Source organism: Geospiza fortis, unplaced genomic scaffold (assembly GCF_000277835.1).
Source record: "Geospiza fortis unplaced genomic scaffold, GeoFor_1.0 scaffold11, whole genome shotgun sequence".
Taxonomy (NCBI): Eukaryota; Metazoa; Chordata; class Aves; order Passeriformes; family Thraupidae; genus Geospiza; species Geospiza fortis.
In genome coordinates this window covers 4,681,855-4,702,114 of record NW_005054304.1, presented here as the reverse complement: position 1 = coordinate 4,702,114, position 20,260 = coordinate 4,681,855, and the positions used below count along the sequence as shown (strand labels likewise).

Genomic DNA, 20,260 nt, shown 5'->3' with positions numbered 1-20,260 from the left:
TGGGATTTTCACATGCAAGAACTTGCCACGGTCTCCTTTCAGGATTATGTCAGCTTCCAGTTCCTTTTCCCCCTCTATCAGCTTGGCCAGGAAGCCCAAAGTAATCAAATCCCTTGGTGCCCTTACATTTGACAGCCTCCTCTTCCCCTGACATTCAGAAATGCCGAGGGGGGAGGTATTTTGAGCTGCACCAGATGCAGAGCTGGAAATGCCAAGCTGTAATTCTGATGTGAGATGCACAAAGACCTTTGCTTTGGGAGGTGTTTCAAAATTAAACACAGTGGCCAGGCTAACTCATAACTGTTTATTGTAAATCACTCAAGAGTTTACACATCATTAATGGCAAAATAACACTTTTAAAACACCTGCTGGATGAAAGACAGAATAAAGACAACTCTTTTATATTATATGGCATCATTTGAAAAACAAGAAACAGAACAAAAAAGAAACCATTTTATTTTTTTTCCCCACTTTTGCATCTTTCCTGAAAATATCTGGGCCTGAGTCTCAGTTATCTTGAGATCCCTGCCTTGCCCAGGGTGTGGGGCTGTCTCTCTGGGAAGCAGGCACTCCCTCCCCTAGGGGCAAGGCAGTGACATTCTTTATAAATGAAAATCATGCCCTCTATCTTCAAAAGTGCTCCAGTGCTGACAGTATAAAGCCTCCCTCCTGCACTGGCTAACATCTAACACAAAGGGCTACATGTCCCATTAAATCCACATGCCTTTTTTTTTTATAATTTTTTTCCTTTTTTTTCCTTTTTTTTCTTTTTTTTTTTTTTAGTTAAGCAAGGCAACTGTTAAAATTCAGAAGCTACATAACTGTCTTTATATTTTGCTCAGAAACCAATGGATGTTGCATGCAGCTGGAATATTAGTACAGGCTCTGACTTAGATAAAGGTCAGTTTTCTAAGACCCACTAGTCAAAGGCAGAAAAAGAAATTAAGAGGCCTCTTGTGCAAAAGGAGCTAAAATATGCATGCATCGATGGCCATGACTGATTAGAATATGACTCAGGTCTCCAAACATTGAAACCAAAGCTTTATTTGGCTTAAGACATGGTTGAGCTCTATACATTTACAATTACAATGTATATGTGACAACAAAGGAACCATCTCGTATAGCATCAGTTGGTATTTTGGCCTGTATAGAGACTAATCTTCAACACAAAAGCCTGCTCAGCAATAAATGGTTTTCATACTTAGCAAAGACAGCAGTGCACTGGGCTGGCTAACAGGGCTAACAAAAAGAAGAAAGCAGGTTTCCAAACTAACATCTAACTAAACTGAGGGTGATTTTCCCCCTTGCACACACTGTTTTTCATCAGTGGTGTTACTGTCCTTTCCATGAGTATGCAGCTGACACAGCACACTGGGCCTTGCCCCATCCCCCCAAAAGATGCGCCTCAGAACCTTACTGGATTAGCAGTAGGAACAAAAATCTCCCCTAACTGCACTTGGAAAGGACAGTTAGCTCCTTCAACCTGCCAACATTTACCATGAACAAGCAAATTACAACATATCTCAGACATGAACTACAGTGACTAAAATCAAATCTCTCTCCCGCTTAACTGCAATATTAAATAATATATAACATTTTTACACTTAATAGTCTTAAGTTCAGACATAAGACAGCTAATAAGGAAAAAGGAAAAAAAAAGGCCGTGGCTGAATCAATTCCTGGGGAACTAATTCAGCCCAACCAATCTGAAACAAAAGAAGAATTCTACCCGGAGGTAAATCCACCACAGGCACGGGGTCGCGTGCACACCCGGCAGCCACGCGGACGGACAGCAGCGCTGGCACAGCCAAGCGTCACTCTCAGGCACTGCCATCTCCAGTCCTTTCCTTGCGAGCCTGGATCATCTCCTTGGGAGCCTGCTTGCGGTCAGTGACCAACCCCAGCCAAAACATGAAGTCAATGAACCAGGTGGTGGGGTTGAACTTCAGGCCCAGCTCGCTGGCCGAGTAGTCAAATGGGAAGGTGTGGTGGTAGTTGTGGAAACCCTCACCTGAAAAACACAGAGGGAGTTTAAAGATCACGTGGCTGGCACTTTTGTCAACACAGGAACACACTCAGGCAGGACACTCCAACACCCACTGCTCAAGTCTTGCATCTGGTGGAGGTTATGCTCCTCCCCAGCAGGAAGGGGCATGTCCCACACCTTATGCTCAGGAAGAAAACCAGAAGTGTTTCAAGACAGGAGACACACAACTGAGTCAGAAGTGGGGTCCCTCACTTCTGCTGCACTTTCTGCTGAGCAGAGCTTGCTGCTGGGTGCTAACACCTCCCTTCCCAGAGACTACATGGTGTTATTTCAGTGCAGAACACAGGCACATTCCTCTAGGATGCACAAGCTCCGGCCTCCTGTCGGGGTATCTGTTGCCGATTCCCCAACTTCTGGGACTCTGGCTGGGCCCTCCCAGGGGGCTCCCCTGTCAGGGGAGACCTTCCTGGACTGGTCTTGTGTCAGGAAAGAGAGATGCACTTGATCTTTTTGGTCTTCAGGTTCTGTTTTTTTGTTATCTTACCTAGAGTTTTGCATGCTGTCCACACAAGGCTCAGTGCACTGGAGAAGCATCGCAAAAATGGCCAACAATCTCTTGTTACAAGGTTTTTTAAAGCTAAACTATCCAATTAAGAACTGACACCTAGATTATTTCCCTTTTTAACCCAATAACTGATCCCCAAAACCCACAATGTGGACTTCTCCACCCAATAACAAAATGCCACCCAAACCCATGAAGAAGGAGGAAGAAGAAGCATGAGGAAGAAGCCCAGGATGACACCCTGTGCCCTCCATCTTGCTTCCATCCACTACATACTAAAAATCCCAAAACCTAAATTTCCCACCCAAGTGATACACCTACACTACTCTCTACAATCTACTTCACACCCTAGGGGATTATAGTCTGTTCTGGAGTTTAGGAAACTTTCTCCATGAATGAGGGTCAAAGTCAGTGTTCCCCTTTGGGTCAGGGCACCTCAGAGCAGACAGGGAAATATTCCTGGTGCCCTGGGCTTCCACAGCCTCCTCCAAACCCTGGCTCCAAGAGGTGTTCAGCTGCAGGCACCCAGAGTCCCCAGCAGGGTGAAAGAGGATGGAACACTCTCGGGGGTCTCTGTGGTCAAGATGACTCTGAGATGTGTTAGAGAGTCTTTTTTCCCAGCCTGGCAGCCAAAGAAGGAGTCAGGATTCTTCTGTTCTGGTTTTCAAGGTTGTTTATTTTCTGTTATCTATAAAATTCTTTCCCTGGCCTGCTGAGGTCCGTTCAGCAAGTCAGTCAGTGGCACACTGCCCGCCTTCAGGGTGGTGTTGTCTTTTTAAACTAAAAACTACATGTACTTTATTTACAATTATTTTCCAATACCTATCACCTATGTTAGACAGTCTGTCTCCACCCTAAACCAATCCAAAAGTGCCACCATCACCCAGAAGATGGAGGCTAGGAAGGAGAAAGAAGGACAAGGCATGCCCAGATTGCTCCATCTTGGGACCCTGAGCCCCCATTCTAAAAACCCCAAAATTCTACTTTTCACTTTGTGACAAACTATCATTCTACTTAAACTTTTGTGGCTTGCAGATCCTCATATAAGGTTGGTAATTTTTTCCATGGGTCAAAATCAATGGCATAGGGGTCTTGGGCTCTGTGCCAGGGTCTCTGAGCCCCCTGGCAGGGGCTCGAGCCATCCAGGGCAGCCAGAGGGATGTCCTGGATTCCAACAGGACACCAGCCTGAGGTGGCAGAGCTGTGCCCAGGGCTGCAGCACTCACCAATGGCTCCCAGGGTGACCAGGGTGTTCTGCCTGGGGTTGATGTTCTTGTCGTAGGGGCGGTTGCCGTACATGTGGGCGGCGCTGTTGACCAGCCAGGTGACGTTCAGGGAGATGGTGTACCGCAGGATGGAGGCCAGGAAGTAGGCGTTCCACAGGCTCTCGCCCCACAGGTACCACGGCACGACGGTGGGGATCACAAAGCACATCAGCACTACTGAGCTCTTGTAATACCTGCAGGAGTTACAAGGGGAAAAGGAATGCCAAGTAACACCCATCTTGCTCATCCCCCTACAAAACCCTCTTGTTCATCTGTAAGACCCGCTTTGTTCATCCCCCTATAAAACACCCTAAAGGTGTTAAAGGTTTAAAACAGATCCCTGCTTTTGTTGAGTTTTCTACAAAGGATGAGGAAAAACAGATTCATTAAACAGTTATTAAAACTCTGCATTCCCTGAAAGTCTTTCAGACAGGATGAACTGTCATTTTTATTTGACAAAAACAAACAGCTTCCAATTAAGATCCACAGAGGGTGGAAAAATGCTAATATTAGCAGTATTTTTGAAAGGAAATAAGTTTTCATGAACACATTTCTCATCTGTAACGCATGAGCTAGTTTTGATCATTTTGTGCATGAAATAAATCAACCTCTTGCCTTGCAAGTTCTTTGCTTGATGTATTTTGTTGTTGTTTGGAGGTTGTGCCTCACATCCTCGGCTCCAGAAGGAGATCTGCAGCTCTACAGCATCACCAGCCAAGGTAAAGAGGGCGTTCCTCAGCTCTCTCATAGAACTCAATTCTCACCTGAGCTAAGGCCCTCCAAGCAAACAAGTTCCCTTTTTTTGCTCCACCAAAGATAACAAGTAATTTCCCACTCATATGACTGACTTCTGATAAGGTCAGAAGTCTGACCTTATCAGATTCTCATCAGTTCAAGGCCAGGATTTAAGTATAGCTGGAGGAGAAAAGTACTTTCCACTCCAGAAAACTCCTTCAAAGTTCAAAGCCTCTACCACTCTGGGGAAATAGAATAAAATATGAGAACATCTTATCAGGCACCAATTAAAACTATCCTGCCAGATGGAAGAAGCCCAGACCGAGGCCTTTGATGAACACATAAAATCTCCCATCTGAACAAGCATCAGAGTACATTGCCTTCCTCTGACTGAAACATCCACCTTGGAGTGAGAAACTTCCTTACCTGGAGTGCAGGGAAATCAATGCCTGCTTTCACAAAAACTTTGACATGGAGACACTTCACCTGTGAGCTCCTCTCTCACATGACTTGCAGGATTATTGCTCCCTGATTCACAGAGGGTAGGTTTTGCTGTCAGTCATGCCTGGAGCACTACTATGATTTCAGCTGAAGTGATGTGGTTTTAAACTGAGTGGTGCCTCGTCCACAACTCAGCAGCACCACTAAATTCAGCGAAGTAACAATTTGGCCTTAAAACAAAACCTGACAAGAAGGATTTATTATGATTCTTAGTGATGTATTATGATTCTTAGTGCCTGCTAGTTTTTCCATGCTGTCAAAAAAAACCCCAACACTGCAATCTTGTAGAAAGGAAAAACCCAAATTCTGGGTAAGGGACTAAGTCCTAAATCCAAATCCAGAGCAAAGGCATTTGCTAAGACAACTTTCCTGCAGAAAACACACTTTTTCACTAGACTACCTTTGCAGCATGACCAAAGCAGTAAAGCCTGCTTCTCGTGGAATGCTGTTGTCATGGAAAAGGAAATAGCCAAAAGGAGCTGCAGCAACTGCAAGGGAGCTGTTGCAAAAAGGCACTGCCAATTGAGGAACCAGTGAAAGCAACCATACGTGGAGGGAAGTATTCCTCACTACTGGAAGATTTCCATTACAAGGATAATTTTTCTGCCTTAGAGAAATCTGTGTGCTAGCAGAAAAAGCTCTAATTTTTAGACTTAACTGACTGCTCCCTTCACTCAGAAAATACAGAGAAATGGCCTTAAGCAGTTTTCCAAAGTGCCTGGATGAAATGCTTGCAAGCAGAAAGTCTTCTTGTGCCTAAAACACAGGCACTCACATAGAGCATAAAGGACGTTGCTCAATTCCCAGCTCTCACAGAGTGTGTAGCAAACTGAGCCAGGACTGTGCTAATTCCCAAGGGAGATAATTAATCCTGTACAGAATGGTAGTCTTGGGAGAGGTGGCACTTGGCCTGCACAGGCCCAGGGGTGCCAGAAACGACTTTGCAGAGTGAAATGTGCACTTCTGTGCTAAGGCAATTAGCGATTGCAGAGTTTGCTCCTGTGATCAAAGAAGAAGGCCAAGATCCGAGCAACTTCTGCCACAGCTGTTTTCATAACCAGCCCTGGCTTTTTGGGAAAGCAGAGGCACCCGGACAGGACTCACTGTTTGTGCCACAAAGGACAGTCAGCAATTGTCAGCCACATGGGAATAGCGGGGGCCAGAGCAAAGGCATCGGTGGCAAGGATATCTTGGGGAAGAAAAGGGAAAGATGAAAACAAGGCATAAGCCACAACCAGACTGCCAGGCGGGAGGATCTCTCCACGCCCACCTCACAGTGCTGGGCACTTACTTTCTTTGGAACCTGACGACAGGGTCATCGAGCAGGTCGGTGAAATCCAGTTTCCTGCCCTTCTCGATGACGTCGCGGTGCTTGCGCACGAAGAGCCAGCCGATGTGGGAGAAGAAGAAGCCGCGGCGGGCGTTGTGCGGATCCGCGTCCGTCTCCGAGTACTTGTGGTGCACGCGGTGGTCCCGGCTCCACTCGTAGATGTCGTTCTGCACAAAAAACACCCTGGGGTCAGAGGAGAGGGAGAGGCACTGCCAGGATCTCCAGTCCTCCCAGGTCACCGTCATATTTTCTGGAAAAAACCCTTGGCCAGGATTTCTCTCCTGGGAAGCTGAGAAGCCTCAGAGAAAAAGGAAAACAATAATTATCTAATTTGCTTCTCCTGTGTTTTGCTGCTTTGGAATGTGGTTGGGGATTGTTTATCCAATATGTGAATTGTTTTAACTTAATGACCAATCACAGTCCAGCTGTGTCAGGACTCTGGAGAAAGTAATGAGTTTTTCATTAGTATCTTTTAGCCTTCTGTAAGTATCCTTTCTCTATTCTTTAGTATAGCATAGTATAGCATTCTTTCATATATTCTAGTATTATAAAATAATAAATTCACCTTCTAAGAACATGGAGTCAGATTCATTTGTTCCTCCTCCATGTGGAGGACCCCAAAAATGCCACACTCCCACACATGGTAACAGCAGCAAGCCCCTCTCTGATAATCCTCGAAAAAGGCTGTTGACTAAAACCATGGGAGTTACCATCATCCATGGTAAAATCATGTTTTAAAACCATGTTAGTCAACATGGAAAACCACAGTGACTAAAACTGATGGGAGTTACCATCATCAGTGTGCCCTGGGTGTCTGACGATGGGCTGCAGGGACTGGATACATGTTTACATGTTTACACTGTTATTTTAAGACTGTGCTATGGGCAACCTTGTGTATTTATTTTCAGTGGACTACTGTACAGGGGCTCTCAGTTCTGGCATCCTCTTTCTCAGCTGGTTGCAGCTGGTGCCCTCCAGGCACAAACACAGCACTGAAAATGGGACAGAGCTTGTGGATCACTACAGTCACTGTGGTGAGCAACACGACACTGAAATGCCTTATGGCTGTAAATGGAATCATGGGGACTGCAGGGAGGAAGGGATGGAACACAGTTTCACACTTGGATCCATAAAGAGAGAGTTTCTGAGTTCATTCAGCCAAAGGGATTTCAGTTTGCTCTGCAGGATGCCCTGGCTGGATGCACTGGACCAAACTGGTGGCTTTTGCAGTGGTGCTGAGCTATTAGTGCAGGGCATTGTAAGCACATTCAGCACTTGCAAACCTCAGGCCACACACTCATCTATGAATTTATCGGCTCAACACCAACACCAAAATGTGGAAATGTCAGTTAATGCCCGATCCTCAGGAGGAGGTGAACTTTAGTCAGAGAGTTCTTAGCAGAGGTTGCTAGTTCCATCTCTGCAGAGTCAGAAGCAGAAATACCCAAGGAAGAAGAGGCTTGGGTTACTTTTAGGAACAGCACCCACAACTACCAACCACAGCAGGTTTGCTCCAGTAGATCTGAACAAACCATTTGCAGTGTCTCTGAAGCAGGAACAGGACACCACCCATGTGGGCACTGAATACACCCCAGGACACAGCAAGCACAGGATAATGAAACTGTGTGTACATGTATTTTGTGGGGCAAGAGCCCTGGGCTGAAAGCATTGCAGAAATAATCATTGCTCTTTCTTTCAGCTATCAACGTTTGAGAGAAAGCACTGAGGGGCCTCTGGGAACAATTGCAAAGAGCAGCTAAAGAATCCACCTCAAATGGCTCCAACACCCAATTTCAGCTTTCCAAAAATGCTCTCTGCCCGCAAGAGCACACCAGGGACAAGTGAGGAGCAAGAGCCCTGGAAAGATCTCAGCTCTACTGCCTTCAGTTATGCTCAGCCCTTTGCTGTTGCCATGTAGTGAACACAGTGATGCTGGGAGTGGGCTGGGGATGAGGGGGACATTTTTCTGCAGCACTGACACATCTAAGCCACTGAGAGGAGGCAGCAAAGATCAGCCCCTTGCCAGTGCTCCAGTGTGCTGCACTTTAACCATCTCACTGCATGAGAAAACAAAGTAAACTGCAAAAAAGCAAAGGAAGTCACCCAAGTCCTCAGTGAGAACAAGGGGAGACCTCTACCTTCCTACAGAGAAATCAAAAGGAATGAAAACCTCTACACTGCTTCAGTGGCTTCAATGGAAATATCCATATGACTGGAAAATGTCAACATTCAGTAACTTAAAAATAAAACAGGGTTATGCAAGAAGCCCACTGAGAAAAGGTCTTCTTTCTTAACCAGAAATAATGTTTCAAGTGAGACTATTGATCAGTTTGTCACAAGAGCACTTGATAAAGTCGTTTGTGGGACAGCAGATAACCAGGAAAAGCAATGATACTGTGAGAAATTAACTTGGCTTTTCATGCCACAGCAAATGCCTGCGGAGCTGGTAAAAAAAAACAAAACATGATTCCCCAGATGAAAGGATTAGGAAGCTGTGAAACAACTGAATTGCATCTAATTAAAACCACAAAAGCTAAGAGGAAATAAAGGCCTGAGGCCAGCACTGTTGACAATAAATACACCATGAACTGGAGCACAGCATGTGTAAATATGCTCTGAGCATATTATTAGCAACCATTTTTCAAGAACACATCACTTTTGATCAAGTTTCAGGTAAACACAGGGGTGAATTCCCTTCTGAAGCAGAGAGCAACAGCATCATGCTGTGACAGTGATGCAGCCATGAGGTTTCATTAGCAGGTCCCTTAACAAACCTGCAGATTGACATGTGCCAGTGGCCTGGGCTGTGTGACAGTCTCCATGTGCTGACACAGACTTCCACACCACCCCTCCTGCTGTGTCCAGCACAAACACAGATTGTGCCACAGAGATGACACCAGCACGGCCCAGCTGAGATGCTGGAACTTAAATGCTGGGAGATCAACAGGCCAGGTATTACCTATGTCTGAAACAGACAAGTGACAGCAAGAAGAATAGTCATCAAAATTATGAGAGTTTCACTCTAGATGGAGAGAAGAAACACAGCTCAGCATGCTCCAATCATTAAAAAAACCCATATGGCAGAACTGGCTGCATCTGATGGTATTCCAGAGGAGGTACAGCATGCCACAGCCCAGGCAGAATCAAGCTAAAACTCTACAGCAGTTTCCTTCCCCTGCCCTTCAAGAATTCTGAATGTTTCCTCCTCATTTAGCATCCAGGGATGCTGTATGCTACCTCTTCCTCCCACAGCCAACCTGAAGGAGATGGACCTGAAAACTCATCACTCACTGTTTGTGGTCGTGGAAACAGCCTTTACAGGCAATGGATGTCATGGTAATTAGGAGCAGGCTTCAGATTTAGAGTGGGTAATTTGGACTTTCATCTTATTTCTGATATGAAGGGCACAAAGGTGGCTTGAAGCTACTTTGAAGTACTTCCCTGCCTCAGAATCCCAGTGTCCTCAGACAAAAGCAGTGATGAGCACAATGCAGCTGAGAGCAAAATCCATAGCAACAGGGGAGCAGAATGTAATGAAATCCCTGTGTGCAGGCTCACTGCAAACAGCTCTGCACATTCATTTAAATGGCTTGTGAAAGATAAGATCAGCTGTGTAACAGGGAGACAGGACCAGGGGCTTCTCAAAACTCCAAACAGTTGTTTAACACATTGAGCAAAGGGCTTGTAAAGCTCTCCAAGGAACCAAGCAGCAGATGGAAAATGGTTCAGAGTAAAGAAAGGCTACAGTCAAAATGGACACATTTCCATTTTCAGGCAAAAGCATTGTGCCCTTTGTAATGTGTAGAGGGGCTAACTAATTAATTCTTTCCACCTTAAAAAAAAAATCAAAGATGATAAATGAGAAGTACAGAGGTAGATAAAGGGACTCTTTTCATTCTCTGTCAAGACAAATGAACAAAAAGTCAACCAAGCAGATTGAAAACTCAGGGCACAAGAGATACATGGCACTCTGTGCTACAAGGGGTTATGGCAGCTAAGCTCAATAAGTTTAATTTTAGTACAGGTAAGTTTAATTTTAGTGCAGGTTCCTATCTCTATCCTTGCCAGCCAGAGGAGGAACCAAATTCACACTGAGAAGATCCTGGTTCAGGGCTAACTCCTACAACCAGCTGGGTGCTACACAAGTGTTTCTGTGATCTAGGACTGCCTACCAGCAAGTACAGAGCTAGTAACACACTTCTTCACAAACATATTTGGCTGGTGAAAAACACTGCATAAAACAGAGATAAATTAAGATTGTGGAAGGGTGCCTGCTCTCCTTTCTGGGCACAGTCTCCAACTGCCTGGATGAACAGACTCTTGGTTACACAGACACATTTGCATCAAGCTGGCCCTTATAAAAGTCTCCACGTTGTCCTGTGAAGTGTGGGGCCTGACCTGTGCCACAGCTCAGCTGCTGGGGTGCTAAGCCTCTGATTTGGTCACCTTCAGCTCGCTCCTTATGCAATTATTGCTCCTGGCCTACCTAGTGCACATTGTTACGTGGGTGGTGAGAGGGGCTCTGCATCCCCTGAGCCAGCAGAATGTGTTACAGCAAATAAATGTCTTTCTGCCAGGTTTTCTTTTTCTTTCTTTCTGTCTCTAAGCTGAGGGGATCCCTGCACAGCAGAGAGAGCTGCCTGGAGGCTGAGAATCTGCACAAGCAACACGAGCTCACCTGGAAAGCCATGGAGTTAGCTGCAGCCAGGAAGATCCTCAAAGGCAGCTTGGCTTTGTAGGAGCGGTGGCTCCAGAGGCGATGTGCACCGGCTGTCACGCCCAGAGCCGTCATCAGGAAACAGAAATATGCTGAAAGACACAAAACCAAAACACAGCGTTTGCCACGGGGCCAGCTGACATCACTCGTGCTCTCTGTGCTGTGAAGATGCTCCTTGCCCTGCCTGCCAGCGCCTGCAGGGTGGCTCAGGAGAGGAGGCTGGGCAGGCAGGAGGTGAGCCTCTCAGCCCACCTCTGCCTCACAGACTCTTTGCCTGAAGAGGACAGGCTCATTTTGTCAGTGTAAAATCAAAACAAGGGCAGATTCAAACATTAAAGAATATTACAGGACAATTTCAAATCGATTTATACCATCTGCGGCAATGTGTTGTTTAGCCAGGGATCCCTGCCACCCTACACACACAGACATGTTTTGGTTAAAACAGCCTATTTCAAACAGAACAAATAGGGAAAATGAGACCCCAAAAATGGGTTTTGTGCTTGTGTCTGCACCACACACTGCCCACCAGGGAACCCTGTTAGACAGGCAGTGGCTTGACAGGAATTCACAGTCTGCTTTTCCTGGTATGTAATGTAAAAGATTTGTCTTTGCAAAAAGAAAACAAATGTGTATGTAGGTGTGTGTCTACTGTGTCCTTCTATCAACTCCCAGCTCACAGTGCTTGAAATTGCAGCATCTGAGAGAAAATAGAATGGAAAGATATTTGGGAAAATAACAGCAACCATATTTCATGCTGATTGTCACCCCTGCAGACTGAAGAAGCAAATGGACTTTTTCCACTCTGCTGCTGGATCCATCAAAAACAGATTTACCCAAACTGCTTGCCATTATGTGTATGGCCAAAATCCCTGTCATCTCCTGTACACCAAACCAAAGCCTTTCTCACAAGATGCAGCAGACAGCTAGAGTCAGAATGGTCCCAGTAAAGATGATGTCTCTCTAAAACCTGCTTTGGTCCCATTACTGAAGAGACAATTCTGATTTTCAGCAGGCTGAGTGCTCATGGTACTCCTAGAAAAGGCTCATTTGTGCAGTTATGCTGAGTCCATTGAAGTCTATAATGAAATTAAAATTTCTACTTACCTGAAGAGAGCTACTAAAATAATGCATTCTCTCTGCACGTTATCTATAGACACTGCTGAATCTACAGATTACTCTCAGATCAGTAAAAATGCTGGCATCACAACTCCTCACACTCCAGTCTCTACTGCAGAGTTGCAGTTCTTGCACATGCCTTGCTAGAGCAAGGACTTGGGACTTGTATGAAATTAGGGAAAACCTATCCTACCATTTACTGTGTGTGATGTTGAGCTGCGCAGAAACATCACTAAATAAAGCCTTCCAAATCACTCAAATGATTGTAATTGTGGGAACAGATCTGTGACACACAGAATACTGACATTATCCAGCTAACATAAAAATATTAAGGTTAGAGTCCTGAATCACTACAAGAACATATTTTCTGTGGGCTTTATGACTTTAACCTCCTGCTAGTCATGGGCTGAAATCTCCCATCTTCAGCAGTTCCTTTGCTTCCTTTAAAGCACAAGGGGGTTTTTCTCCTGCTTCAAAGCAACAAATCATTTAATTGACCAAGTGCTTCTCAAGGGCACCTATCCATCTTAATCATGAATGATTGCTTAAAACAAGATTGAAAGATAAATGGGTAAAGTGAGACATGTGACTTTAGGGTTGATTTTACCTCCCTTCTCCGTCCTGTGTAAGAAGGAGGCTGTGTGGTAGGTAACAGACCGCATGCAATATCTGCACTGAACACAATCAGGGACAAGCCTCTCTGGCCCCTTCCAGCCCCCAGGGGCCCTTTTCAGCCCACTCCTGCAGTGCTCAAGTGATCAAGGGAACAGCTGGGGCTCATACCCACGCACCATGCCTATTTTTTGGCTTTGCAGAGGAGGAATCACAAGAGCAGAAATCTTCCCAATATAAATCCCGAGGGTTGAAACATCCCCAGAAACAAACAAACACAATTCAGGAGGTTCAGTGTCAGAGCAGAAAAAAATCCTGTCAGACAAATGCACTGCTTGGTGATAGCAAGTTTTGTGATTCCTACAGCAATTAAGATACCCAAAAATAATATTTGACCCAATGTATAAATAGCCAAGATGACAAATATTTGCCATGTAAGGAACAGGTCTCAAACTCTCCTTTGCAGAATAAATTAGGATCTCAAACCAAAAATCAGACTACCAACCATTTGATTATATATTAATAATGCACAGCTACATCTGTATCTGTATGAGAAGATTCTGCTTGCTTCCTGTCCCATTTTTGGGGACAGGAGTGTGTGTAGGGTGTGAACATGCCAGTGAAACACAGAAGGATTGCAATGTGGAGCAAAGCAGCCAGTTAACAGCAATTCCTCCTTCTACTGAAAACACCCTCTCAGAAATGTAGCTAAATGGGTTTCCCAAATAATAAAGAGTAAATAATATTTACTCCAGAAAAAAGGGAAAAAATAAAGCCACAAGAAAAGTACCAATTAACAACCTGAAATTCAAACAATTAATGTCATATTTCTTTTTAATTTAGTGGGATACCTGATGTACAAAGCGGAAATTGGTAAAATAGCCAGATGTGTCCTCTGCTAAGGAATAGACAGGAACATTTCCAATCAGCTCAGTTGACAGAGCAGAGCATAAGCAAAACAATTCAGAACTGGCGCAGAGGGAAAACTACTTAAAAGAGGGAACAAGGAGGAAGAGAGGGAAGAGAAACCAGCAGGTAAAAGTATGCAAAAGGACAAAAGAGAGACCCAGAGCACGGGGACAGGGAGAGGATGCAAGAGAGACATGACACAGAGAGCTGGAGGGTTGCTAGGCTTCCAACACACTGCCTGTGCACAGCTGCTATTTATGGGAACATGCCAGAATCAATAGGCAGAAGATTTGTATTCAACATTCTTATTAATGACCTGAAACAAAGGCAAACAGCATACTAATTACAACAGAGGATGATGCTATATTTGGAGCAGCGGTGAGAGAGCTAAAAAAACATGGAAGGATCCATGGAAAAAGAGGGAAAGAAGGGCTCAAAGCAAAGACAAAGCAAGTAATGTAGTTTGGGGAGCAGTAATTGGAGACAGGGATCTGTGAGGAGGATGAGAAGCTTGGGGAAGCAGGAGCCGGAAAGGAAGATCACCAACAGTTCATAAAATATTCCCAGTGGGCCATATGATAAGGCAGCACGACATCAGTGTGATTTTGAACAGCAGGCACAGAGGTATCATCTCACTGTCAGACAGAAGCAATGAAAACTACACCAGCTAAATAATTTAAAAATGGATGGCAAATCAACAACATCAAACATTTGAGCCACCTTTTTCAGAATAACTCATTATGCCCATAGCTGGATTTCTGGAAAAGTTTTACTAAGCCCAGAGCCAAACTCTTCTGAAAATCTCAGTATCCAGGGAAATGGCTTCCTATGAAGATATGGGGAGATGTTGCCACAGCCTGTATCTACTTCACAGGCATCAGGAAATCATCCTCTGATCTTAGTGCTTGCTTAAATTGGAGCAGATCTCACCCCCAAAAAATTTCAACTCTGTTTTATGCTAAATATCAAAATTAGAACTTCTTCTGTTTCTGAAACCTGGGACCACATAAGAAAGATATGTATATATTGTTTGTGAATCCAGCACATTACAGATTGATTTTGACTTTTATCTCATTATTTTAAAAAAACTAAATCAACCAAAAGAAGATGCTCAGCAAACACTGGGTTCACTCTGCATATCTGAACAGACAATTCTTGCTCCTGAAAGCAAGGAGATGACTGGCCATCCTTGTTCAGCACAGATGACAAGGAGACACTGTGGGATAGCAACTATCCCCACATTACCAATGTCAAACACAACCCAGTCAGATGGAGCAAATCACAATTATCTCAGAGGGACCATACATCAGACGGGAAAACAGGAGCAGTGAAACAAAATCAACTGCACGTTCACAATAGCACTACTGTCAACACACAAACCATCTTTAAAATACAGAATAATGTCACAGAGCTGTTCCCATGGGGTGGCAGCACATAGAGCCTGGCACCAGCTCACACCAGTGGCTCTGATTCCTGTGCGTGGATGGCAGGGACAGGAGGGACAGCAGGGCTGGAGCAGGGGAGGGAATCAGCTCTTGCCAGACTCACTGCAACCATCTCTCTCCATGTGGCTCCCAGTCCCTTCACAGGGACTTGAACAACCACAGCAAGGTGACTACTCTGAGCCTGGCACGTGCCTGGAAAGCCACCATCCTCACACTTTGCTCTCTGTGAGGTGTTCCACACACAGAGCCCATCACAGCCCTATTTTTTCTGAACACACTTTGGGACCAGGCAGCCTCTGTGAAGCTTTGAGCCTGTTTGCATGTCACAGCATGTAAGAAACTTTTTTCTGGTCCTGGAGCAGATTTGGTTTTAAGTCAAGTGATGACACATCTTACATCAGCCAGGACTGGGGTGTATTACATCAATGCCAGCAAACTGGGAAGAAAGTCCCAGTCTCTCCAGTACCAACAATGGGGAAAACATGTGGGGGAAAGTGCTCACTCCTTTAAACAAGAGAGATGGCAGGCCTTGTGAGATCAGAGCAGTGGCTCACCTGGCCACATATGTTCTTCTGATAGGGGTAAGGGGAGTTGCTATGCAGTGGAGACTGAATTAAAGAAGAATTAAAACACTAATTAAAAAGGAAAAAAAAAAGACAGCAAAGGCTACCTATTGTTGCACTAGCACTGCCTGCACACTTCAAGTGTTGTGGACTTCAAGAGGTGACATTTTGCACAGAGAGTACATGAAAAGTAATTACCAAGGCAAGTAATTACTGGAGGCTGTCCCAGAATTGTTATCACACTTGCTCTGACCAGGAGGGTGACAGACCTTGGGTCAGGATAGCCACCAAGGGTCAGGGCCTTGGTTTGATGTCTTGTTCTGAGGACATCAGCCCCATTTACTCCTGTGCTGGCTGCTGCCAACCCCCTGATGCAAAGGCCTGCTCACAAGCGACCCACAGCATTATTTTGTACGTGCTCAGGGAGCTGCTCCTTCAGCAGTGCCTGCACAGCTGCTATTTTGGAAAAGCCTTAGTTCTTCTACTGCCATCTTTCTGGGGATGTTTCAGAAGCACACAGCACTATGCTCTGATGGAGGTCCCACTGCTGGGTCAGGACACTCCCAACACTGTTCAGCCTAGAAGGTCTGACACATTCCCAGGCCCAGCCTGAAGTCACATTCAGAAAAGGCTTATACATTTTACAAACACACTCTGTGCCTCCAGCAGTTCAAGGATCAGCAGGCAAGATCCCCTGGATACAGGAGGGAGTAATTTCCTCAGATGTGAATTCTAATCACACTAATGGCAAAGGAAGCACATCTTTTGCTTGGGGAATTAAAATTAACAAATGCAAGGGCTATGCTTCACCTGTAGACATCTGTTACCTCTTCAACAAGAGGGCAGCTGGAGACAGCTGACCTTAAAATGCTGCTCATGATGAAGACATCTTGTGACATGACACCATTTGGTGGAAATTCTCTCTCCACAGTAGCCAGCAAAGTCTCAAGCAAGCTGCTGAGAAATTTTCATCTTAGCACAGGCCATTTTTCTCCCCTGTATGTAAAAGGATAACACAACTTACCTCACTTCGATTAAAAAAAAACTATTTGAGGATTAAAAATTACAGGAATGGACATGAAACTTTTGTCTGCTTCCACACTAACATCCTGTGCTTACTCAATCAGATAAAAATTGCTTGTTAGGGAATTTTACTAACCAAATGAGTCAAACTCAAAATCTTCCATTATGCTGCAAGAACTGCATGAGACATTCAAACAGCAAGTTGCTCAAGCACAAACATGCAAAGCTGACTGACTGCCATAAATATGGAACACTACTGTAACTTCCAGTGGTAATTTTTTCCTTTCTAAAAATTAAATTACATCTGCATATCCTGTATCTGCCTTCTCCTCCTCACTTGAGTTTTGCTGTTATTCAGTGGCAGATTTAGGACTAATACCCCCAAACCAGAGAAAGTACTTCCAGTAGTGCCAGGTGATGCCTAACTTCATTCCCTCTGAAATTCAGGGCAGCACTGCCACCCATTTCAGCAGCTGCACCATGCCTGATCTCTTCTGAACTCCTAAGAGATCCTCCACTTCACTACACACATAGACAGAGGCAGAAGATTCTCTTCTGATTCAACATCAGGGCTCAGACCAGAAATGCAGCTGCCAATTAGATAATGTCGAGTTTGGGGATACACTTTCTTAAAATGCCATGTCTGCCCTCAGAAGGGAAAGTTCTCCTACCCCAAATCAGGGCAGCAGTCTTTCCAAGCAGGTCAGTTAAAAGTGCTGGTTGATGTCACACCCTACACCAGTGGGAGGGCCAGGGTCACCATGAAGCATTCTTAGATGCAGGTAAGATGTCAAGACCCCAGTACAGATCTGTACTGCTAAACTCCAGGGAAACCTTGGAGATCTCTTCCTCCACAGCAAAGACACACCAGGCAGAAGTAATATATCATTTAACTTGCAGCATCCTACTAAAAAAAAGCCTTATTTCCTGACCTGGAACTACATTTATTAAGGAGGAAGAAATTTTCACCATAGTCCCTAAACTGCTGCCAAGAAGTGATGCTGAATTAGTGCTCTGGCCCTGGGGTCTCTGGAATGGAAACACTGCTCTGCTAGCCAACCCTCTGCTCACTATCCAAGGCTGGCATCCAAAGCTCCTTGGGCTGGATTCAAGTGAGCAAATGAGAATTAAAAAGCACTGGCATGCAGCAGCACCAATTCCCTGGGCCACCAATCATACAGGTCATGCCAGCTCTCACAGGGAGCTGCGCTTCCCTGTGGAGAGCAAACATGCAAAATCCCAGGCCAGAAAGTTTCATCTAAAATTAGATCTACACATCCTCTGAGCTACTCTAAATTGAGCCAAGAGAGACAGAGATAAGAGGAAGCACATCAAAGGCAAAGGGGAAGCGGAGTTTCAGAGCTGCACAGGAGATGATTTCTGATGATGCCCTGCTGCTGCCCCTCTGTACCGTGGTGGAGCTCCAGGAGAAGCCATCTATCACATCCCCTTGGCCCTGTCACCACCAGCTCATGAAATCCAGGCTGCCTCTGCCTGGATGCACATGTCTGCGTATGCATTTTCAGGAACATTCCCCAGAGCCAGCACTTTTGGCTGAGTACACAAAAGACTTTATTCCAGTTGGAATAGCAGAAATGTTCATATTGACAGCTGCAGCCAATGTGACACAAATAAAGCCAATAGAGCAATGGAAATCGTGGCTGACAGCAATTATTCCAGCCAATGCCAGAACTCCCCTAGGAAGGAAATACAGATTCCCTGAACTCACCAGCAGCTGAAGATTGCCTTAAGATGTCGAACAGCTTGCATATATTTTTAGATCAAAAGAGAAGGCTGGAAGATGCTTTGGCTTCTCTGAAATTTTTGATGCTTATGTGTAGCCTGTCTCAGCTCAGCTGGGTCCTGCGTCATCACAAAACCACGGGCAGATTTCACTCCTCTCCTAGTGACCTCACTGCTGTCCTCAATCCGCACACTGACTTGGGCTCTGGTGGGTTTTAAGTGCTCTATAAATTCCGCCAAGACACAATAAATGCCAATTTTACCTCTTTTTTTCAGGGACAGAGTAAAAAAATAGCATGGTTAAGCCATTAGCACAGCACCCAGAGCCTTGCGTTCAGCAGGCAGCTCTGCTCTGAGGAAGAAGGTTTAGTTATTGTTTAGTTATTGCTTAACATCCCTGTCCAAAAAGGGACAAAGCCAAAGCTGACCCTGTGCAGAACCAGGTACATGACAGGGGAATGCCCTGCTCTGACCCAGTGCCCTCCCTGTGACCACCACAGCAGAGATCTGATGGGTTTGACTTTCCAGGACTTCACAGTCCAGATGTTTCCTTCTGTATCACTGCACCGTGCCTAGCTGTTCTGTCTGCTCCACTTGTATGCCATCAGCTGCTGTATCTCTTCCTCCTCCTTCCAAAACCAAACAGAGCTCAGAGCAAAACCTGTTGCAAAAAAATGGCCACTTCCAACTTTCTCTCTTGGCAGTTCTTGCCTCAGAGCTGGGCTGCAAGTGCTAAATCTCAAAATTAGAATGCACAAACCCCCTGCACCCAACAGGTCAGGTAGCCAGAGCTGTCAGGTTGGAGGATGGTGCCAGGCAGAGGAGGAGACCTTGTGTGTGGGCAGGATGATGCTCCCCAGGAGCACTCACCAGGTGATTGCTCCCCACACTGCACCAGTGACTGCTCACTGTGTCCCTCCAGCACAATCAGCCCTGCCCCAGCCCAGCTCTGCTCCTCCAGTGAGCTCTAGCACTCAGAACATCATCTGAGACACCACTGTCCAAAAATGTCTTGAGAAAGATCCTCCAGAAATCCCCACCCCTGCTGCTGAGGCCCCTGCACAAGAGGGATGGCAGGCACACCATTCCCCATGCCAGCATCACAAACAGCCTTCCCCTCTGTTTCACACCAGCTTTGCTTTACTTAGCACAGTAATTGTTAATGTTTCACTCTCCACTGGGGCAGCACATTTTATTGTTAGCCTACACGGTAAAAATAAAATCTGATTACAAGAAATTGCTTGGGTTCAATTACAACATCAGTGTTAGTTACTAGTGCAGCTGTGACTGCAGGGAGGGTAGGTGGAGTGGCAGAGATGAGGAACCACACTAAATTCAGTGCAGTAAGCCCCCTGAGACTTCTGCAGAGAAGTCCATCCTGACTCATCCACTGAAACTCCTCAGAGCCTCTATTCTGCCTTCCCCACCTGCACATGGAAGCAAAGATAAAAAGCTAGAGCCAGAAATCCCTGATGACTCCCTACAGCAGCCTGCACCAGCTCAGGGATAGGAGGACCATGGCTAAAGAAGGCACTTTATGCTTTTGTGGCCTTTGGCTGGGCCTTTGTGTTTGCCACAGCCAGCTCTGGGGGTGCCACAAACTTTCCCTTCAAGGGGCTGCTTCACAGGGATGCCTCTCCCAAGCCCACAATATCAGGGGGAAGCCCAAATGCCAACAATCCTACCAAATTCAGACAGGGATTTCTACCTTTGCTGGATCCAGCTGTCATCTCTGTCCTCATGATGCAGATC

At 45.4% G+C, this 20,260-nt stretch overlaps 1 protein-coding gene across 1 annotated transcript in view; it reads right to left on the bottom strand.

The window, feature by feature from the left end:
* Positions 1-285: 285 nt before the first annotated feature.
* SCD5 (stearoyl-CoA desaturase 5) overlaps positions 286-20,260 on the bottom strand; it is a 30,374-nt gene continuing 10,399 nt past the window's right edge. The window contains exons 3-7 of the mRNA XM_031066479.1: positions 13,677-13,723; positions 11,059-11,316; positions 6,342-6,547; positions 3,776-4,008; positions 286-2,011 (exon numbers count right to left, since the gene is read on the bottom strand). Coding sequence (XP_030922339.1) covers positions 1,821-2,011; positions 3,776-4,008; positions 6,342-6,547; positions 11,059-11,316; positions 13,677-13,723 — 935 coding nt within the window. The 3' untranslated portion in view covers positions 286-1,820. The remainder of the gene's footprint in view (positions 2,012-3,775; positions 4,009-6,341; positions 6,548-11,058; positions 11,317-13,676; positions 13,724-20,260) is intronic.